The 21,068-nt window shown below is 39.8% G+C and overlaps 1 protein-coding gene across 1 annotated transcript; it reads left to right on the forward strand.

The window, feature by feature from the left end:
• Nucleotides 1–3,487: 3,487 nt before the first annotated feature.
• LOC139745018 (uncharacterized) lies at nucleotides 3,488–14,717 on the forward strand. The gene is made up of 10 exons (XM_071655427.1): nucleotides 3,488–3,562; nucleotides 6,495–6,679; nucleotides 7,195–7,262; nucleotides 8,627–8,701; nucleotides 9,185–9,469; nucleotides 10,280–10,436; nucleotides 11,392–11,602; nucleotides 12,384–12,557; nucleotides 13,065–14,287; nucleotides 14,327–14,717. The coding sequence occupies exons 1-10, from the start codon at nucleotides 3,488–3,490 to the stop codon at nucleotides 14,715–14,717; spliced, it is 2,844 nt and encodes a 947-aa protein (XP_071511528.1).
• Nucleotides 14,718–21,068: the final 6,351 nt, after the last annotated feature.

The following is a 21,068-nucleotide window of genomic DNA, read 5'->3' on the forward strand; positions in this document are numbered from 1 at the left end:
AACTCCTACACAGTAACAACACAGACAAACGCAAACCACAAATCTACTTCGTTTGCTTGCGGGCGTACTGAAGTGATAAAAAATTACCAGGGATATTGGTTAACTACAAAGTCCATAAAGTCACCCACGCGTTTCTACACGGCAAATGATTGAGTAGTAGTGTAGCCACTGTGCCGCCGCGGTACGTGGTGGGCCGTCGGGGGGAGCGAGAGACGAGGAACAAGGAATGTTGACATCGCACCATAACAATAGTCGCGTGTGATGACATCATCGATGTATTTTGGTAGGAGGGGTATCAATTGTAGAAAACAGTCGGGGGAGGGGTACAAGTACCAACCCCGGGGTGACTCATCCATTAATTTTACAGCTAATCAATTGTTCATTTTTCTTGAATTAAGTTAAAAGATTTGTATACTCAAACTAATTGAACATCAACTACTGTGATGGACAATATAAAGATGCAGAAGAGCAGTTATATCATCCCGCCTCCCTGTGGTAATGATATCAAGGTAAAAGATAAAGTGCATGAAGTTTGAAGTAATGAAAATGTTACATTTTGGAGTCATTATCAGTCTACAAAATAATGGAACGGATATGAATACATTCCAGTCTGTCTGTGAAATTTACATGCATGCAATATAGCCTGAAATTAGTAATACAGTTGTAATTTCTTCGCAAGTATCATTCGTCTTCAGAAAACACCCCTATTCTTTCAATTGGCGAGTCCTACTAAGCTTCGTCTCGTCGTCAGTCGTACAGCGTACAGGTGCAACTTCTGCAAACTCAACTGAACTGCCATGTCACGATAAAAAGTGGGTCCATTCGTTGTCAGTGACAACACCCGAAGCGTAAGTGTGTAACGCAACGTGTGTATGTGAGTAGAGTGTGTACTGTAAGTGTGTGAGTGTGTATTCATCTTTATCTCAGATCGCGAATGTGAACTCCTGAGTAACATCGTACATCCGAGAATAAGGATATAAAAGCATTCATACTGTCCGTACTGCCAATGTTGGAGTCGAGAACATGTGTTGGTAAGGAGACATGGCAAACTTCAACATTTTCTTATCAGAGTCTTAATCTAAAATAGACATTTATTGCTGATGGTTACTACTGCCTTTTAGAGAACACTGCAATGCAATTAGGCATGTGGGACTGAAGGCAGAAACTAGCTACGCTACGTTTGTACGTACGTTCTACAAGTGTACTCGCCGCCGGCCGGCCGGCCGCGCCAGTACAACTTGCGACGCGACGTGGTCTAAAATAGATCGAGTCTAATTTTGCGATCTAACGATAGTAACGTCAGAAATGTTCTGATAACATCGATTTAAACCATATATATGTTGATACCTTTACTTTACCAGATCAGGAATAATTCTGCCCGATGCTGCAAAACATCCAGCTGCACTGATTAGATGTCTAAATTTAGTTAGGCCCTTAGGCTAAAGGGGTCCTAATCTAGATCAACCAAATAATTTACACTGGAAAAAAAGTTTCATTTAAGTTTTTAAATTTCTTGATTTTGCTCTGCCTTCAGTCAATCTTGAATCACTTTGTCTTCATCACGCGATCACAAGAATCAGGCCGTGTCTGGTTAGATAGAGAGGTCAACTTCTTTTTTATTTTTGATTGTTAATGTTGAGTGTTTAATATTAGCTACATTATGGGCCTACTCCAGTCCGGGAAACCCGCTCATGAGGACCGCTCCCGCGTAGGAGGACTGCCCCGCCTCATGAGGACCGCCCCCATGCCTCATGAGGCCCGGGGGGAACGCCTCATGAGGCCCCCCTATTCACTTCTATTCATCTCATATCTGTCGTATAAATTGTCGCAACTTTGCACAGTGATTTTTTGTTACACACACATGTCCACTATCCATGATGAAAAGAAGAAAAAATCCTATCTGTTTTTTTTTTCAAAAATCGAGTTTTAATCAACCGATGCTGAGCGCCCATTAAAACACACGTGTTTTAATGGGCGCTCTGCATCGGTTGATTAAAGCTCGGCTGGATGAAAAGACTACTATAGCTTGTGATGTCACATGAGTACAACGATATAAAGAAAGAATAAAGAAAATTCAACATATTTCCATTTTTCTCGCATAACAAAAGAAAACTCGACTTCTCTCTTTCAGAAGGCAGGGGAAATAATATTACCCTTAGCATACAAAATTGTACGTCAGTAGCAAGTCGAAGAAATGTGCACTTTATTCAAAAAGTAAAGTTTTGTGAAATTCTCTTTTTATTTTCCTTATATAGTTGTACGCATGTGACATCATATGCTGTAGTTGTCTTCTCTTCCAGCAGTGACTGCGCAGATACTTAAAATATTAGTAACTTTTGAATGGATTGTCCAATTTTCCTCAAACTTTCACTGATGTGTTCTACTAATATTGCTGTATTCTCTCAATCCTTATGTATATGAAGGTGGACTTGTCCTTTAATGAAACTTTAAAACTTTTTTTTTTTTCATGGCAGATTGGGGATACCCCCCTCCATTTCGAAGTTATGCTAATTTTTTTGAAACAGTTCTTGAACGGTCAATATGAATATGCAAATGGAAAAAGTGAGCATGGCATACCCTCACAACTTGTCATGTGGTTTGTACATAAGATTTTGAAATTTTCAGACTTTCATTCAAATGCAATTATACCCGAGACTCAAATCCTGCATATCTTACTGATCACTATTCTGAAGTTAATTCAACCATGAATAACATCATGTTTCAGACTTCAATGACAGAAACATTGAATTTTCGTCATTTCTTTGTACACAATCAATCAAAAATTGTGAGGTTTTGACATGGTTAGCTCACTCATTTGCATATGTTTATATCCACTACAAGAACTGTTTTGCAGAAAATGGCAAAACTTGAATATGTCATAACTGCCTTATTATTCATCCGATTTCAGTCAAATTTTTACCATTACACTTGTAAGATTTTACTCTTTCTTTTATTAGACTAACTTATATTTGGACTTGATTTCCCCTTTAAAAGCTGAATCCTCATCTCAACCAAGACTATATCATCCATTTAAGTCAAATGTTTTCTTTGATGGCCTCTTCAAATGGCCTGAAAACGAAATGAAGTGGTGCTGAAAATAAAGAAACATAACAATCTATTGTAAATTTTATTTGCCCACCCTGACCATCAAAAGATATGCTTTTTTAAAGTTTGGTGGTCCAACAAAACTTGGATATAAAAATCCAAAAAGATACTGTAACTGTGGATGATATGCATGTATGCAGCTATGTACTTTTTTTTTTTCTTTATTATGTGCTACTATGGGAGTGTATCATCCTTTTTTCTTTTTTTTTTAAATCCTTGTTACTGTATTTACAGGTCATGAGACAAAACACAGCCTGGACCAACTTCCCATATTTCGGAAATCATTCACTCAACTCAGTTCAGCTGTGATTGAAAACATGATCACAGACGGTAGACAAGACTCCAGCTCAAATCTGACATTGGAGGCGACGGAATGAAGGTCATGGAGGATAAGTCACTTTTTGTCTATGACTATGTCAACCTGAAAAACAGGCAACTTGTCCGCAAGAATGGAAAAGTGAGTATTTGTCATGCGCCTGCCAGGACTGCACTCTAACTCATTTTTTTTTCTTCTTTTTAATCTACTGGTCCGACCTGTCCTTGTTGGACCAGTAGATACCCAGTTTTCCGGGTTTTTTTTCCTGGTTCGAGCCTATAATATAGGGCCTACTGACCCTGTTCTTTTTTCCAACTGGCCCCGTCAGTGATTTATTTTTTTTTCACTGGTCATGTCGGACCAGTAAATTTGGTAATTCCTGAAAAGTTACTGGCCTGACAGTGATTTTTACTGGTCTGGGACCATTGGACCAATGCGTTGCATATACTACAGAGAAGATAGATGAATTTATAGCCTCTGGGTTCTGTCATGAGGATCCTACATTGTACTCATGTCATTGCATTTGATTTACACAAGTTGAAACAGAGAGTTAGAGAGAAGGTCATATGGGTAGGCAGAGAGACAAATTAAAAAGAAAAAACAGTTTGTCAGGTGTCAGTATCACCGTTGGATTGTGCAGATAAGGCAGTAATCAATACTTAGTGTATGAGCCAAATTATTTGTAAGTTGGCACATATGATTGTGTGTTTCTGTGGGTAATGGTGGAAAGGTGAATGACCTCCCCCGTGCTAAGCTAGCATTTTATTTTATTTTTCATGTAAAGCAAGAATAAAAATATATGGGAATATTTAGATGTGTGCTCATGCATATAATATGAAATGTAGGAATCAACAAAGTGGGAACTTGTTTTGACTGTCTCATTGGGCAAGTAGATTTCATTGTGGTTTTTCTAATAAAATGTCTCTTTTCATCTAGGGATAAAGTACATTTACAATTTGATTTCGATCAGAAAGGCACACTTTTACTATAAATATTCTGTTTTGGGTGTTTTTTTGTTTTGTTTTGGTTTTTTTTTTTTGGGGGGGGGGGTGAAATTGTTTGATTGTTTTTTTTTCTACAAAGATTCTTTTTCCACTAGTGCATGCAGCCAGAAGAAAATATGCAATTTTTTAATATGAATTTTTTGTTGTTTGGACAAGTTTTAGTAAGCTGCCTGTATGCATTCCCATGCACTTTTGTTGTATAAAGTGGTTGTGTATGATACATAAATGCCAAAAGACAACATGATATGAAGTAGGGTTTTTCGAAAACAGTGATGACTTCTGAACAGTACTGTGCATTGGAGGAGCTTTACAATAATAGCGTTTGGGCAATGACATAAAAATGTTTACATACCAGGTACTTAGTGAAGGTCAAAGACAGTGGTACAAGATGTCTCTCAGCATACATTGTACTACAACATTCATGAATGTCGATCATAAGACTTCAAAGGGTGTGTACAGTTCTGGTTGAGGTGAAGATTTAGCTTTTAACGTTTTGCGAGATATTCAGAAACCACTCTATGAGATGTCTAAGAGCATGCAATTCTAAGGGGTATCAAAAGTTTATTTGATGAAAATCGATTTTGAAATGGCTGAGATATCCAAAAACGAGGTGAAACAAAGAGATCCTAATAATAGGCGTGGCCTGTCGCCTTTTCTTATTATCACTGTTTGGGATATCTCAGCCATTTGAAAACCAATTTTCATCAAACAAATGTTGAATCCTTCTTAACATTATATGCTCTTTCATATTTCATAAGAGGTTTCTCATTACCGGTATCTCACTTAGGAATGTTCAAAACATGAATCCCCACCTCAACCGATACTGTACAGTCCCTTTAACCCGTTGAGGACGGTTTGATTTTGCTACAACACGCTTTTCCCATAGACACCTGCCCGAATATACTCGCGGGACTCGTCCTCAACGGGTTAAAAGTATTGCGCATGTTTGTGTACACCTACATGGTGTATGTGTGTACAGTGGGGGCATTTACACAGAATGTAAAAGAAACATGCATGCACACAAAGAACAGACCGACTCATTGATCGCGTATTACGCAAGAGAAGAATAGCAGTACATGTAGCAATGGATTTTTGTCTGTGAATCCAGAGGTAGTTGTTTAGATGCTGTTTACTCGAGCAAGTGTTAATCCCTGGCCTATATGAGTGAGTCTATTGGAGCTTGAATAAAGCTTTCTTTCTAGTATAGGCAGTTGATTGTTATCAAGCTTCAGTTGGGATTAAAGAGATGTATGGGAGCATCCTACAACTTACATGTACATGTAGCTCCCATCTCCCTAGCAATAGTAGAGCTAGGGTGGCCCAATAGGAGTATTGCAATTAGTGTATAGTCAGCAAAGCAAGCTCCCCAAATGACATTATTGTAGTACATGACCTTCAGAGGCATTTTGTGGTTAGCTGGTGGTTTGGATTCCTCTTTTCCCTTCAGTGCAAACTGCTGGACTATTGATTATCAGGCACTCCCCATTGTTCTCTCAAACCACCGAACAAGATAACAAGGATAATAAGTACATGTAGATACAGTTGTAGATATAACAAAAGAGGCAGCTAGTAGCTTAAATGATGAATATTGCAGTAAACTTATGGGGGTGTAGCCTTTGCACTTAGGCATTCCTTCCCTCGAAGTTATAATACTTTAATATTTGTATGATAAACAGAGCAAAGAAAGTCCCCCCTCTCTTTCTCTCTCTTTATCTCGCAGTGATATGAGTTATCATTACGCAGTTCATTTTATGGATCTCCATAAAGTCAAACAAATTGGGCCCCTTTTACCTGAAAATGGTAGTAATTTCCACAATGAATACAGTGTATGCATGTTTTGCTATTGCTGTGATGTTGATGGGTGAGCCCCTTTTCATATCAAGACAACTAGGGGATGGGAAAATATCCAAAGGGTTTTAAAAAAAATGATTAACTCTTCCTTTTCTCATGAGAAAGTGGCCTTATACTTTAAGGTTAAATTAAACATCTGTTATTGCTTTTAGACATCAAACACAGCAAATTGTACTCTTGAAAACATCAGCCTTCCTTCATACTGTCCTACTTTGTAGAAGCGTTACCTGGGTGACGTGGACGGGAGGTACCGCTACCATGCCCCACAGCAGACCCAGAGCCTGATGGGTTCCCTCATCAAACTCGACTTCCCCGAGACGAGGGCCATCAACACCAAGTCGGCCGATGCCATCATTGCTGACCAGAGTAAACAGATCAGGAGCACGTACCAGAAGACTTTCAGGTGAGGATCTAAGTCAGGAATAGGGCCTAAATGAAATGGTAGATGGCTGCATGGTTTATTCACATTTAGAAATGACATGAAGGGAAAATGTTTATGTATGGTTGTTATGAGCAGGTGGTCTTTATAAGCAGGTGATTGCTCAAACAAGTTTTTCTGCCCTAGGGTTGAGAGCAGAAATGATAGTAATAAAGGAGGAATTGCACGGAAGTTTAATTTACAAACACTACAAATTGAATTTTTCTAAAAACAGAGTAAAACAAAGCGATCCTAATAAAAAGGTGGGTCCCACCTTTTATTAGGATCGCTTTGTTTTGGATATCTCTGCCATTTCAAAACCAATTTTCTCCAAATAAACTCTAAATTCCTCCTAGAATTATATGCTCTTTCACATTTCATAAGAAGTTTTTCATTATCTCAAAAAATAATCATCAAAAAAAGTTTTAAACCTGAAGCCCCATCTCAACCAAAATTATACCATCCCTTAAGTGATTCGTTTGTTTGTGTGTTTGTTACAGAAATGCAACATTGGAAGCATGGAGCAGGCCTGACTCTTCACTGGATGACAGACCTTACAGCAGTCTTGGTACTTAATTCATATATACCTTGTCATTCATATCACTTCATTAGATCAGGTTAACCCTTCAAGGATGTTCTGATTTTGCTACAACATGCATATATCCCATAGACACCTGCCCGAGTATACTCGGGACCAGCTTTCAATGGGCTACCAAGACATTTTACAAAGGAAATACTGTGTTAATAGAGCCGACTGAAAGGATTGATGCTTGTGTAGAGTGGCCTCTTACAAAATAAACTGCAGCTGATACAATGTTATTCATCAGAATCTTTTACAAAGTACTAAGAAGATACTTGAATCATAATTTTCAATGCTCTCATAATCAAAATTATGTGTTCAGATTGCTCACTTCTATTTTTAGGATAGACACAAATATGGTATAACCTGGGGCCCGTTGCATAAAAGTTACAATTATGGTAACTTTGCCATCCAGTGGTAACTTCCATGGAATTCTTGATTTTGATTGGGTGATGAGTACTGTTGCCATGGTAGTTACCATTGGATGGTAAAGTTACCATAATTGTAACTTTTTTGCAACGGGCCCCAGGTAACTCCCATACTGTTAGGTTGTAGCTAGAAATAAATTGGATCATGAATTAAATATTCATATTTCAATTAGCTGATTGGTCCTGAGGTGACATGTGGTCAGATCCATGTGTACCGGTAAGTAGTTATACAAGCTAGTAATAGGAATTTATGCTATTGATCATGAGTTTGATGACCCTGGATTTGTACTCACATACAACACTTATTGGTCATCTACATGTTTAATATCAGGTATTGTTATGTCACTCACAGAGTATGTGACGAGTTTGATGCAGAAACAGATAACAGTTATATTCATATTTATCAAATTGAAATATTTGAGACTAAGTCTGAAAAAGAAAGTAAATAATTAAGATATATATAACATTTTGATAATTGTGTTGATATCTTCAAAAATACATGTATATTGCATAATGAGTGCAGTATCATGAATAGATTTTATTTTTCTCTATTTGATGACGACTTTGCTTTGAAAAAAAAATGAAAGTGGCATTTGCCTGTTTTGCGTTTAAACTCTTCATATTATTGTCCGGTTTGTTCCCAAAAGCACCATTTAATACAAGAAAATAATACACAGCATGTAATGAGGTGTTGGTGAGAATCAACTACCCTATGTAACATTTGAAACAATCAAAACCACGCCTGTCCTTGTCTTATGTGTCTCAGAGAGGTCTGATATCCTATACTATGGATAACTTCTACACATACTCTAGTGGGTGTTTGGTAATGAGAGAAGAGCAGGGAGCAATGGGTCATTATTTACTGGATCATTTATTTATCTATTGTTTTTGTGCGTGCTCTGCTCTGTGTCTTATTTCTTGTAGAAAGTCGACCTCAAACAGCACCTGAGTCTACCTTTGACTTGCAACCTCAGATCAACAACAGACCCCACACCACTGGTAAGCTGATTCTGCGGCCAAACTGACCAACATGATTTACAATAAAACAACTTATAACCGCCCCCCCCCCCCCCAAAAAAAAAAAAGGAGAAAAAAAAAGTAAGATTTCAGTTTGATTACAGTCTGCAATGTAGCAATAGATATTGAGCATAAACAAAGCTAAAGGCCAGAAATCATGGTGGGTACAGTTTATGCATTCTTTTAAAAAATATTCGAGATTTGTTAGGGTTTGAAAAAAAATTAAATCTTAATTGATGCTCACACAGGAACAAATGTGCGTTTTCCTCAGTGTAAACTTAATGTCATGTCATGGTTATCAATTAATCAATGCATTAGGTTCTCCAATTCAGATATGATCTTCATTCACAAGAAAACTGCACAAAACATACACATTTTTTTTCTTCATTAAAAATGCTAATGGAACAAAATTCCTGTACTTTGTCAATCTGCTTCTATAACATTGCACCTATCAATGATCACCAGGCAACCGCACGTACCGCACCCCATCCCGCAAGCCTCCCCGGGCCTCGGGCTTCATGGTCGTCAAGGTGAAGCCGGACGGCTCCATGAAGGACGTCGGCATCCGCACGGTGACGGAGGAGATCCGCGACTGGTGGCAGCAGGACGACAAGCGACAGCGGGAGCACGCCCGCAAGGCGCACAGCCAGAACCTAAAGCGCTACGACTCCTTCGCCGGACAGTGGCTGAGCTTTGCCGGCGACCAGGGGGAGAAGGAGGCGGAAGGAGGGGTCATCGATGCATTCACAGGTATGGAAGTGGCGTCAACAATCTGACCCTTGAACTTTGAATTGGAGGGAAAGTTGGTCCGTACTTGCTAAAGGTGCATTCATGCATGCATACAGACCTCCCAACCATTCTGAATTTTGAAGAAGGAATATGAATTTTGACTATTCTCAGCCCTTGTTTCAGGAGGCGTTTCCTTTTTTTATTTGTTGATAATTTCACAACACACTCTTATGCTCTTTTCTTTCCTGCATTTGAGCCAAGTCATTCCTATTTTTCAGTCGGAAAGATTGGAAGGTCTGATTTATTGCATTTGGCAGAAAGACAAAAACAGCGAAGGCGTGAAGTATCACATTTAAACCTGCTTTAGCAACCACCTCTCTGTAAACTTTGGGTACTAGAGAAGTCTGAATCAGGGCTAATTTTACATGAGGGGATAATCACTCAAAAGCTTCACTTTTTTGACACATCATGAAAAGAAATTGAATAGAAAAAATTTATTCAAGAGAAAGTGGAAGGCAGAATGAAGCAAGGGAGAACAATAACAACTTGGCAGCACTGAAGAGGCTACCATGGGTAAATAAGACCTTGTATAGACTGTTTCACGCAGTTTGTTCCAAGTTTGTAAGGATGAGTTTGGTAGTGCTGACTTTATCCCTGCACATCCTCTTTGGAAGATACTCTGTCATTGAGGTGGTGGATGCTTCATTTCTTTAACCCGTTGAGGACGGACTGATTTTGCTATAACACGCATTTCCCATAGACACCTGCCCGAGTATTCTCGGGACTCATCTTCAACGGATTAATCCTTGTATGTGCCTACCTCCCATGCAGGCCATGTTCCGAGGGATGAGTTCTACAACATTGAGAGCAGGGTGGGTGCCAGCGTGGCCATGCAGCTGAGGAACGGAAACAGAGTGAGAGTCGGGGTCAACGGCATCCTGCAGTCCGACAGCCTCAAGGTCAAGAAGTGGAAAAATGATCCAGAAGAGTAAGTTTCATTTCTGTGTCTGTCTGTGTGTCTGTTTGTGTATGTGTGTGTGTTTGTTTGTCTGGTTGTTTGTATTGTCATCATCTGCCTCCTTGTTGGTAGTGGCAAAGCATTGCTGCAGGTCCCCAAAAGAAATTGTGTGATTACAACTGCCAGTTTTGACCCGTTGCTTGTACATGTATGTAGTTTCGCTGGACAATTGAAGTTCTTAACATTAGCAGGCATCCAGGACACATTCATGAAAAGTCTAAGCCAACATTTGTAAGCCAGGCTGTTCACAGAATTGAAAACTCAGACAGAGGTGCTCTTTAATGTAACAGACCCGTTTACTTGCAGTGTCTAGCGCCATCTTGTGTTGCAGATAGGTTATGCATTGCTAAGAGATCTCTCATAATCTTTGCATTCATCTAGCCATGTATTCCACCTTATTAGGGTGCCATTTGTCTTTCAGATGGCATAAAGATTTATGTGACCATCTTTTTTTCTCCTGTTGAATGCTGTTGAAAGAACCTGATGTGAAATTTCTTGAGGAAATTGAAAGAAACTAAATGTCTGAGCAGGATAGATCACACTGCTTTTCATCCACTTGCTATAAATAATTTTTGATTTGCCTTTCTCCTCCATATGCTTTTGTGGAAGGGGGAAAAAAGGAAACAAAATATTGAATTCATTTGTTAGTTGTCATTTGAAATACTTTTATGTTCTTTTATGATTGAGCAGGAAATGCTGTGTATGTTCATCAAGTTGTTGAAAATGTAGAATCCTTTTCATGCAATTTCTAACATATTTTCATCAGCATTTCACATTATTGTTGTAGTTTGTTTTTTATTGTGTACAGTATAATATAGAAGTGAAAAAGAAAGCTCATTTGCCAAATCTACTCTTGATAAGATCCCCATAACTCATAGTCAAACCAGAGGTATTTCATTCTGCCAATCTTACGAAGGAAAAAGAGCAACCCACCCAAGAAGGATTCCATCGAGGACATATTCCGGGAGGCTCGGGCCAAGGCGCCCGCCGTTGTACCCCTGGAGAAGGAGACGGAGGGCAAGGTTCGGCAGAAGCAGCCCGAAGACCTCATTCCCCTCTCGTGGACGGAGCAGATTGACAAGCCCAATGTCAAGGTCTTGGGTCTTAGGGAGCCCTGCAGTCCGCCTCCTAAATCGGTGAGAACTCCACTCTCAATGAACCATAAGAAAGTGAAATGCCAATCTGTGTTCATAATTGCAAATTTAAGGAAAAACAATCATGCGATGAACAAGTGGGAACAATATTAGTTGCCAACATATATGTAAATGAGATGAGACAATTTTATTGCATCACAAGTCTCCCAATGACCTACACACAAATTATCTGTAAATTTCATTTCATGAAATTGAATAAAAAGCAAAAACTTCTGTCCGTTTGATCAAGGTATTGTGTTGTGTTAAATAACCTAGTAACCATGACTTGGGTGGGGGACTAACACTACTGACATCAGCGGCCACAAATACAACACTTTTGAAACTTTGGTGGACAAACGGCTGGCTGAGTTGGGAATCTTGTGTAACTTAAAAAAGAAGAAGAAAAAACAAACATGTTTTTTGTTTTTGTTTGATTTAATTGAAACTGCTATTTTGTTTGTTTTATATTTTACTCTTATGATTAAAGCTACTTTCAGTGTGGAATAGAGTTATATTTTAGAGGTTGTTTCTGCTCTGTGAAGAGCATAATTATACTGCTCCATATGATATGTCATCATTCCTCCTTGTCTGTTTATTCCTGTGTGATATTGAATGCAAAGTAAATTGATACTGATGTTGGTGTAGAAAGTGCATCTTCAAATAGCGATGTGCTAAGGGTATCTGATTATAAAGAAAGTCAGTGAAAGTGTCAATATTTCCTGTATACATCTGCCTCGAATTTGACGCCCAAGTGTGTAATTGTGTCTTTTTATGGTACAATCAGGATCTCTCCGAGCGCCATCCTGTTGTGTTCCATCCGCTGGTCAGAGATGGGTCAAGACCGCAGAGCAGCGTCAAATTTGGCAGATACCGCATCAACCAGCAGAGCAGAAGAAAGATTGGAATAGATGGTGCTGAGAGTCTCAACAATCGAATAACGCGTGTCACTGTGGACCAGGTACGAAGGAATGTTTCCCATGTAAAAGGCACCTTTGGATATAAAGCATTTCTTGTGTAGGTGTTATGGAGAGATAAAGAGTATGCAGAGGTATATTCAGACAAACTGACTTGTTGTTCATTTTGTATGCCACACTTTGAAAACATTAAGAAAAGTTAGGAGTTACGTTCAGATTTCACAGGGGCATTCTTACTCTGTAATTTCAGATGTGTTGCACATAACACTAACCACCGATTGCGAGAAACTCATTCACATTGAATTTGTAAATTTGTGACCTGCAGTGCTTATTATTACAATCATTTAAAAGTGTATGCACAACTGTTTTTAAAGGAAATTATTAAATGGGTCATGCTGATGGAAACATCACTGAACTTGAAGCGTAATCATTATGTGTTATCTCTCTCAAACCTTCAAAAATTATTTTAATTGACTGAGTTGTGTAATTTTCATAACAAATGTCATTTCCACTGACAGAAGTCTTGTAATCTCATGCCTTGTTTGCCACAGATCAACCGAGCAGAAGGCAATTCCAGAGAACTGACCGACGAGGATTATGAGAACCTCCTGCAGGAACGGATCAAGTCGGTAAACGTGGAGGAGGAGGATGAGGAGGAGGATGGGGAAGATGAGGATGATGACCTGTTGGATGAGGTCATCACAGAAGGAAGGGAAGGATACACCCACCCTAGTCCTAGGCGTAAGCTGGAAGACATGCAGGAGAATTCCATGTATAGTATCGGTAGGGAGAGCGAAAGGTCGGGACTCACGGTTGAGAAACCGCCAACGATGAGGTCGCTGCAGGCATCTATGCACGACTTTGCAATTCACGGTTCGCCACCAGAGAAATCCCGTCCTCACGTGAGGCAGGTTGCAAGCGCCATCCCCAGCACGAGACACGCTCAGTCAATGGACCCGGCCCTGTCTGCTCCCCCAAGGACGATGGCAAGGTCGGCTGGATCCCAGCGCATCCAGCCTCGTGAGAATGACCTCAAGCGGTTAGGGGCGCAGTCGGCCAGCTCTCGACGGGCACTATCCAGTGCTTCAAGCAGAAAGAGGTATTCTTTTGATCAGCCGGTGACGCCCCACAATGCCCACAGTCCCAGACCAAACCTGATCAAACCTGGCCATCTCCCTCGCTCCAAGGTATCCAGCATTAGCCAGGGGCCTCAGGAAGGGGACCAGGAGTACATCAAGTTTTCCCAGCAGATCCTCAGACCAGGCGATGCCAGGTCCCGTGAGAGCAGCGCAGGGCTGATGGCCATGGGTGAGTCCAACCAGCCCCGGCACGGCAGCGGCGACATGCGCTACAGGCCTGAGCCGTCAATCATCAGCACCGACGATGTGGTATCTGTTGACAGCATGAATGTCCACCGCGGTGATCCTCACCAGAAACCTGACCATTACCACGAGGACGGTACCAAGTGCACTTGCTCTGAGGAGGCCAAGCGAGCCATGTCTGCCGCTCTGTCTGCAATGTCCCATGTGTCCACAGACCACTCTGTCATCAACATCCCAACTGCGCCAATGACTCCTTCCGAGTCAGATAGAAACTCTCTTTCCGACATGGACCCCCTGTCCTCGACGTCTTCCTTCAGGAGGACATCGTTTGATGAGGATGACTGGAAGGACACTTCTGGGAATGACAGCAAGCCAGAGACCTCTGCCAGTGGCCACAGGACAGCTGCTGAGCAGGTCACTGAGAGTGGAGACCACAGTAATATCACAGATATGCCTGAAAATATAGAAGAAAAAGTTCCCACCGCTGCCAGCGGCTCTCCCACTCCGTCCAGAGAAATAATCATCAACAAAGACGATGGTCTGGATGCTCAGGGGATCACGCCTCCGCGATCGGCCGGAAAGAAGCGAACGGTGAAGTTCTCCGATGAGATCCCTGAACCGTTTGTGCCTTACACCTCGCCCAGCTCCACTCCCCGCGACCCCGCCCATCCGGGCTCCAGAGAGGGCAGCGTCAACTCCGGAGATTTCGCCCCCGAGGAGAAGCGTCCGGACCTGACTGCAACGGAGCCAAGCTCCAGGGCAGGATCAGCTTCTCAAGAACTGATGGAATTGAGGTCCAAGATCAAGGCAGATCTTCAGCAGTCGCAGGCAGAAACACAGCAAGACCTCGAAGAGCTGAAGTCGCAAGGTCCAAGTGGATGATGTGAGTTTGTGAAGCTCTCTAAACACTGCAGTCATACCATTGCTTGATACCGTCCAATTTCTCCATTAACACCTTTTTGCCCTCCAGACCTTCAGACCAAGTTCAATCACAGAAAGTGCTTCCTTGTCAGTTTTATTTAACCAAAATAAAATCCAAGACAATTTTACTTTTGATTATTTCTAGCAGTCATTTAATACAAGCAAGCAAGTAATTGGTTAATTACTGTATATGGCATATGTTTTGCAGGTTGTTTGTTTGTTTTTTTGTGCAAGATTTGCGAGTAGGGTGCAATTCACAAATTTTACAAAACACAAAAATATTAATTGTGATCCACGACATGAATGTGACACGCACGCCTACACTTCTCCATCCATTCCTGTACTCCAAGATCGCAAATTTAACCACGCATGAAATCGTTGGGAAGTCCCAATTAATGAATAATATTAAACTTCCTATATGCCGTGTACAGTACACTGCACCAAATTTCTATGTATAACAATTAGTAGTATTGAAAATTCTGACAGATGAATGTGTATAGATATGAAACTTGGATTTTGAAAGTGACAGCACCTTTTGCAGCAACGGCGTGATTACGGAAAGTTTACTTGCGCACAAGTGAGGGTGCCAAATATGGAAGCTGATGCACTTTTGCCTTATTTGAGAGTGTGATTGAGATTGAATATGGATGTGGACCAATGAATAAGTCCAAATGGCAAGCTTCAATCACTTTTGAGGGTCTTCACTTCCACTTTTATCTGACACACGAATTAATTGCCTTAAAGTGGTGTCACAAGTAGCACAGTGTTATTGTGGAAAATAGTGTAAGATTGCAACATTTCCACGCCCACAGGCAAGTATTCAGATTGTGCTATTTTTTGTCCCACCATATTTTGTAGTGTGAGATATACATGTACATGTACGTATACGCAAAGAGGTGCAGTGATGGCATTCAAAAACATGTATGCAGCATATTCTTGAATCAATGATATATTTCTATATATGATATGATGAACCTGTATAGATATGCAATCAGTGTAATAAGAGAGTATATTAACCATTTATGTTTTTTATAATCATTGTATAGACATCAATTGTTGATTGTGGCCAGTCGCACACAGGAATATCAATCTCTTTTGACTGCTGTATAGACTATATTTTGAACAAATAAGTACGGAACGCTGACAATAATCATCCTTAATTTGTTTGTGTGTGAGGGAAAGAAGTTGACCCCTACTGCATTTCAGGACAAATTTCTTCCCTGAGATTCAAATATTTTTACTAGTATTCTTGCAGTAGCTGAAGTCATCAGTGGTAACATTACTAGCTCACGAAATCACATAATTGCATGATATTTTTTGCTTTAAATACACAATGTCCCTGTTGCATGTACATGAGAGATGCAGTACATTGTCATTGTGAACAGCTGCACCCATTTCTGATGTTCATGAAAAAACAGCGCCCATATTTAACAGGCTCTATTTCTACTCGTGTACAATGTAAAATGTGTATGACGTAAGCTTTTCTCACCTTTGCTGTGTAAAGCAGATTGGGAAGTTTATGTTACCATTCTATTTTGCAATCCAAGACAGCTTGTCAGTTATTGGTGTGATTGCACACCTAGTATATGTATTGTCAACTAAAACTAGAAAATATAGGTTTAATACTTGTTACCAACTGTAAAAGAAATGTTACATTTTATGGGAACAGAGCAATATGTATGCAGTTATTTATGTAGGTTTGTATTCCACATGTACACGTGTATGTAGTATCCACTGATTCTAAATGTACATGTAGGTGTCAAGTTTATTGATCATAACAGCTGTTTTTCATATGAATGCAAAATATGCATCCTCACTTCCAACACCTTGAGTCTGTAATTAGGAATATTGCGCTGTACGTGGCTTTTGAAAAGATGGGCTGCTGCGCAAACTTTCAGCTGTTCTTGGAGAGTAAAATAACGGATTTTTTTTTTTCTCTCTGGTTCCTCTCACCTATGATCATGTAACATATTATGTTACTGTTTGGTGATATATACACTGATGATCATGTAACATATGTCACTGTTTGATAAACATTGTTTGATGTGCCTCTTGTATATTCCATCTTTGTGTGAACTTTAGGACTAGTGGTTTAGTTTTGTATATGATTCCTCTTTGCTGAAACTTTTCTTGCAATATTTGTAAAAGATAGAAACATATATTTGGGAAGATAAAAAGAGGTAGAGAACATTCAAATTCTGCCAAGCAGTACATCTGAAATCTCAGCTTTAATTCCTCCATTAGTTGGTTATTCCTTCCTCTACCTTTATTCCCCAGTCTAAACTATCCCATTTTCTGACTTTTTCAAATCATAGTACTTCCTTGTATAGCTCATTTGGTGGCACATTCCAGCTTTATACACATATTTTGTTGTTGTGGTGGTTGTTTATCGATATGACAGTTTGGATCCAGGATAACCAAATAACCCAAACCCAGCAGTTAGCCTTAAAACCACTTGTGTATTTACTGAGCAGGTTCGCTTTTCTGTTGATACACAACTATTAGACTGCACTTTATGTTCGAACAGAAATGTTAGTAGCACTTGTACTCAATGGTACTACATGTATTGAAGTTTGCACGTGTCTGAGCAAGAAGTTTGTTTTATTTGACTATAAAGGGATTCCAGTAAGCTTGTGTGCCACAGGCTTTGCACTGAGTACATCAAGCATTTTTTACATTCATTGTCCTCTCAAGTTTCCCCACACTTCTCTGTCCATTAAAAAGAAAACAATATGAAAACTCACCACCGCTCATTTGTATGAATACCTAGGCCTCCATAATTGGGGGGCATAGATCAGGGTTGCCGTAGTACTTCCATTTGTCCGTCTCGGTATCAACCAGCCGAAGAACATTCACGCTTTCAATGAAGATTGACATATATCTAACATGCATTTGTACTTTATTGCATTTACCTTTCTTAAATGTGTGATACATCTACCTGTTCATTTACATTGTAGTTTTACAATCTAGTTGGCTGAAAAATGATCAAATAAATGAAAGACGCTATGAGCGACAGAATTATGGCACTGCGTTGTCCTGTTTGTTTTGTTTTGTTTGTTATGAGGTGTCACCGTGTGTTTTTGTCTTATCATATATATTTAATCCAGAGCTGCCAAGTCTCATTTATTTTGCAGGAGGCATCCTGTAAAAGTAAGCGACACATCAGTACCGTATACAAATGATAAACAGGATCGGTGAGAATTGAATGCGAGAGTTTAACTTTTTGGAACTGTTTAAACCCACGAGCACAGTGAGTGAGTTTTAGATTGTTTACAAAAGTTAAACAAGAGCATCCATTTCTCACTGATCCACAAAATAGGCCGGTGCATCATTTGTTTTATTAAATGGTCCCATCAATTAATGAAATTCAACCTTTTTCCCCATCATGCGTCTGGTACACCTACCATACCATACAAGGCTTGAGCCATGGGTTCGGATTTTACGAGAGGCATATGGCTCAAGGTAAAAATCAATATATGATGATTGACCAATCAGATTGCAGAGATTCTAAAGCCCATTTTATATAAAATGGGCTTTAGAATCTCTGCAATCTGATTGGTCAATCATCATGCATTGATTTTTACTGATCCACAGTGAGCCATGCATCCAGTAAAATCCTAACGCATGCGTCAAGCCTTGTATAGTGTTATATGTTTATCAGACGCATGATGGGGAAAAGGTTGAATTTCATGGATTTACGGGCCCGTTTTATAAAACAAATGATGTGCAGGCCTATTGCGCGGATCAGTGAGAAATGAATGCTCTTAAGAGTTTTACTTTGGAAACAGTCTGAAACCCACTCGCTGCTTAAACAGTTCCAAAGTTAAACACGCGCATTCAATTCTCATCGATCCACTCCGTCCTGTGCATCATTTGCATATTGACATCACGCAAACACAGGTCAAAATAATGTGGATGTGTATAATGTGTGTGTGTGGGCATTTTTATTATTTTTTTTATTTCAATTACTGCAGGGCTGCCATGTCTCCCAGATTCTGTATAATTCTCCCTGGAAGTCTTCTGCTTTGACATGTCTTGACATGAGAATATAATTTAAAGACACCCTGATTTTGGGAGGAGTCGTGGCCTATTTTCACACATGTAACACGTAAGGATCTCTAGCATGGCTCTCTTGAAACCTCCCTGATTTTGGAATGTGAAATGTACAATGTATGTAGCCTTGGGGTGATGCGAATATCTCAGATCAGTATCGCTGTGTTCGTGTTAAAAGATTCATGAAAACTGGATGAGTGGAACAGTGACTCTGGGTATGTGTTTTGGTACTGTACAACGAATCAAATTCACCTCTCCAAAATTAATTTGGAAATGCTCTCTCGCAACGAGTTCCATACCAATCCTTTGGTAGTCTCGTACATAATGGCAATACATGTACATTGTATGTTGCATAGTGAACACCGACAACCACTGCATCTGAATATGTATGTGTGTGTGTGCTTGCATGTGGTTCTTTTATTTTCAGTTTTCTTGTACATGTACTATGCAGGTGGTAAGAAGTATCGACAGGCACATGCAAGTTTTCTAAAATTCTGGCTCAGATACCTGAAATCAAAAGTGGAGTTGCATGGTAACCACACTATAAAATGTGGTGGCACCCTAATTCCCTCATGGCTGCACCTTTCTGTCGCTCTGACTTTTCTCTCATTTTTCCCCCCGATTTCATACTTTCGTAAATGGCTTTTTGCGAGTATGATAACCACAATTTATAATTTACAATGTGTGTAATATGCATTCTGTATTTGGTTTTATCTTACTATTTACTTCATGATTGAATTTCTCTTTCCTAATTTTTTCTCCATTACAAGATGCTTAGCACTTAGAAACCATAAGTGCTCTATAATGGGTCACAGTTAGCTGTGATAGATGAATCTACAAAGGTCAGAGGGAGTACCCAGTACATCAAGATTCTTATGTGTCTGACATGCAAGAAGAAAAAAATTATAACAGAAACAAGAAAGTTCATTCACAGTTCATCTACTTTCAGTAGTAGGAAGACAATTGTATAATTTGGAACCTGATGTAGGCCAGTGGAATCATAAATACTTGGGCTTAACATGTGTGTCACCCATTGGCCAGCTGAAACACAATTTATCGACTCAAATGTTTCCTTCAAATATGGCAGACATATGACCTTTTAGGTAGTCTCCCATTCTCACAACACTGAATGACAAACTATTATGAGAGGAGATTCATATCGTTCAATCAAGGCAGTCTGTGATTGGCCAAAGTGCTGTCATGTGACCTAGAGGTGTGATGTGCACCATCTGTTCCGATCGGCTCGCAAGGTTGCAAGTCGACACTAGAATGATTTATCACCCCCGAGGTCATATTGGGTAGTGTCTTCATTGGGGATTCGGCTTCGCGGAGCATTCTAAACACACGTCAAAGAAAAAAAAAAAAAGAAAGTTCTGTAATATTCCTTCCACTGAGATTTACTTGTACATGGGGCATGTATGAATCTTACATTCAGATTTCAACATGAAATGTATATTTTGTTCTCCCTCTCACACATTCTTTCCAAGCCTAATTGTTTCCAGTCTTTTCAGGCATAGTTTTTGTTCTCTCTTGATTTCTTGCATTCTGTAATATGGAAAATCAATTTTTTAAGACCTTTAGGTGATTTGCTCTCTCTTTCACCACTATATATGTGCCTTTTTTTGATCTTCACAAATCAAACACGGACCATTCTGTACCAATGACATTCTCGAACACATCCTCCCACCCAACACAATTCACTCATTTGCCATGATCCAAGATAAGGTAAGAAAAAACAAGAGCGACACAACTAGCTCCATGTACGATGGTCTAATACGTTTAATATTTCAAGCACGCGGTTGAAGTGGGATGCATTTTTAAATCCCGTCATTAACAGATCCATTTCGGGATTGACTTGGGTCGCATAATTTCTGGGTAAGCTATTGGCTTCTCTGAGGATGGGTGGTTTCCTCTTCAATCCTCTTTAGGATTGTTTACTTCAAAATACCACTGACGCTAGTATGCAGTACGGTTGCCGCTAGCAACAATGAGGGGCAGTTGCAAAAAACAAAACAACAACAGTATGCCACCACTCAAATGATGCAGCTCGTGGTTTGGTTAACAGTGCAAACATCAGCTAAATAATTATACAACAGAGCAAAATCATGATAAACCAAGGAACAACATGCACACACAATACAGAAATATAACTAATCCACTTTTTTTTTTGAGGGGAAAGGGTTCAATCTATGTTTGGTTAGCGTAGATATAAATGAGTGGCCACATGCACACATATGCCATCGCCATCAACACACTTTT

The sequence above is a fragment of the Diadema antillarum genome, unplaced genomic scaffold, assembly GCF_040938485.1.
Source record: "Diadema antillarum isolate AM-2024a unplaced genomic scaffold, OU_Dant_1.0 seq00001229_RagTag, whole genome shotgun sequence".
In the NCBI taxonomy this organism is placed as follows: domain Eukaryota; kingdom Metazoa; phylum Echinodermata; class Echinoidea; order Diadematoida; family Diadematidae; genus Diadema; species Diadema antillarum.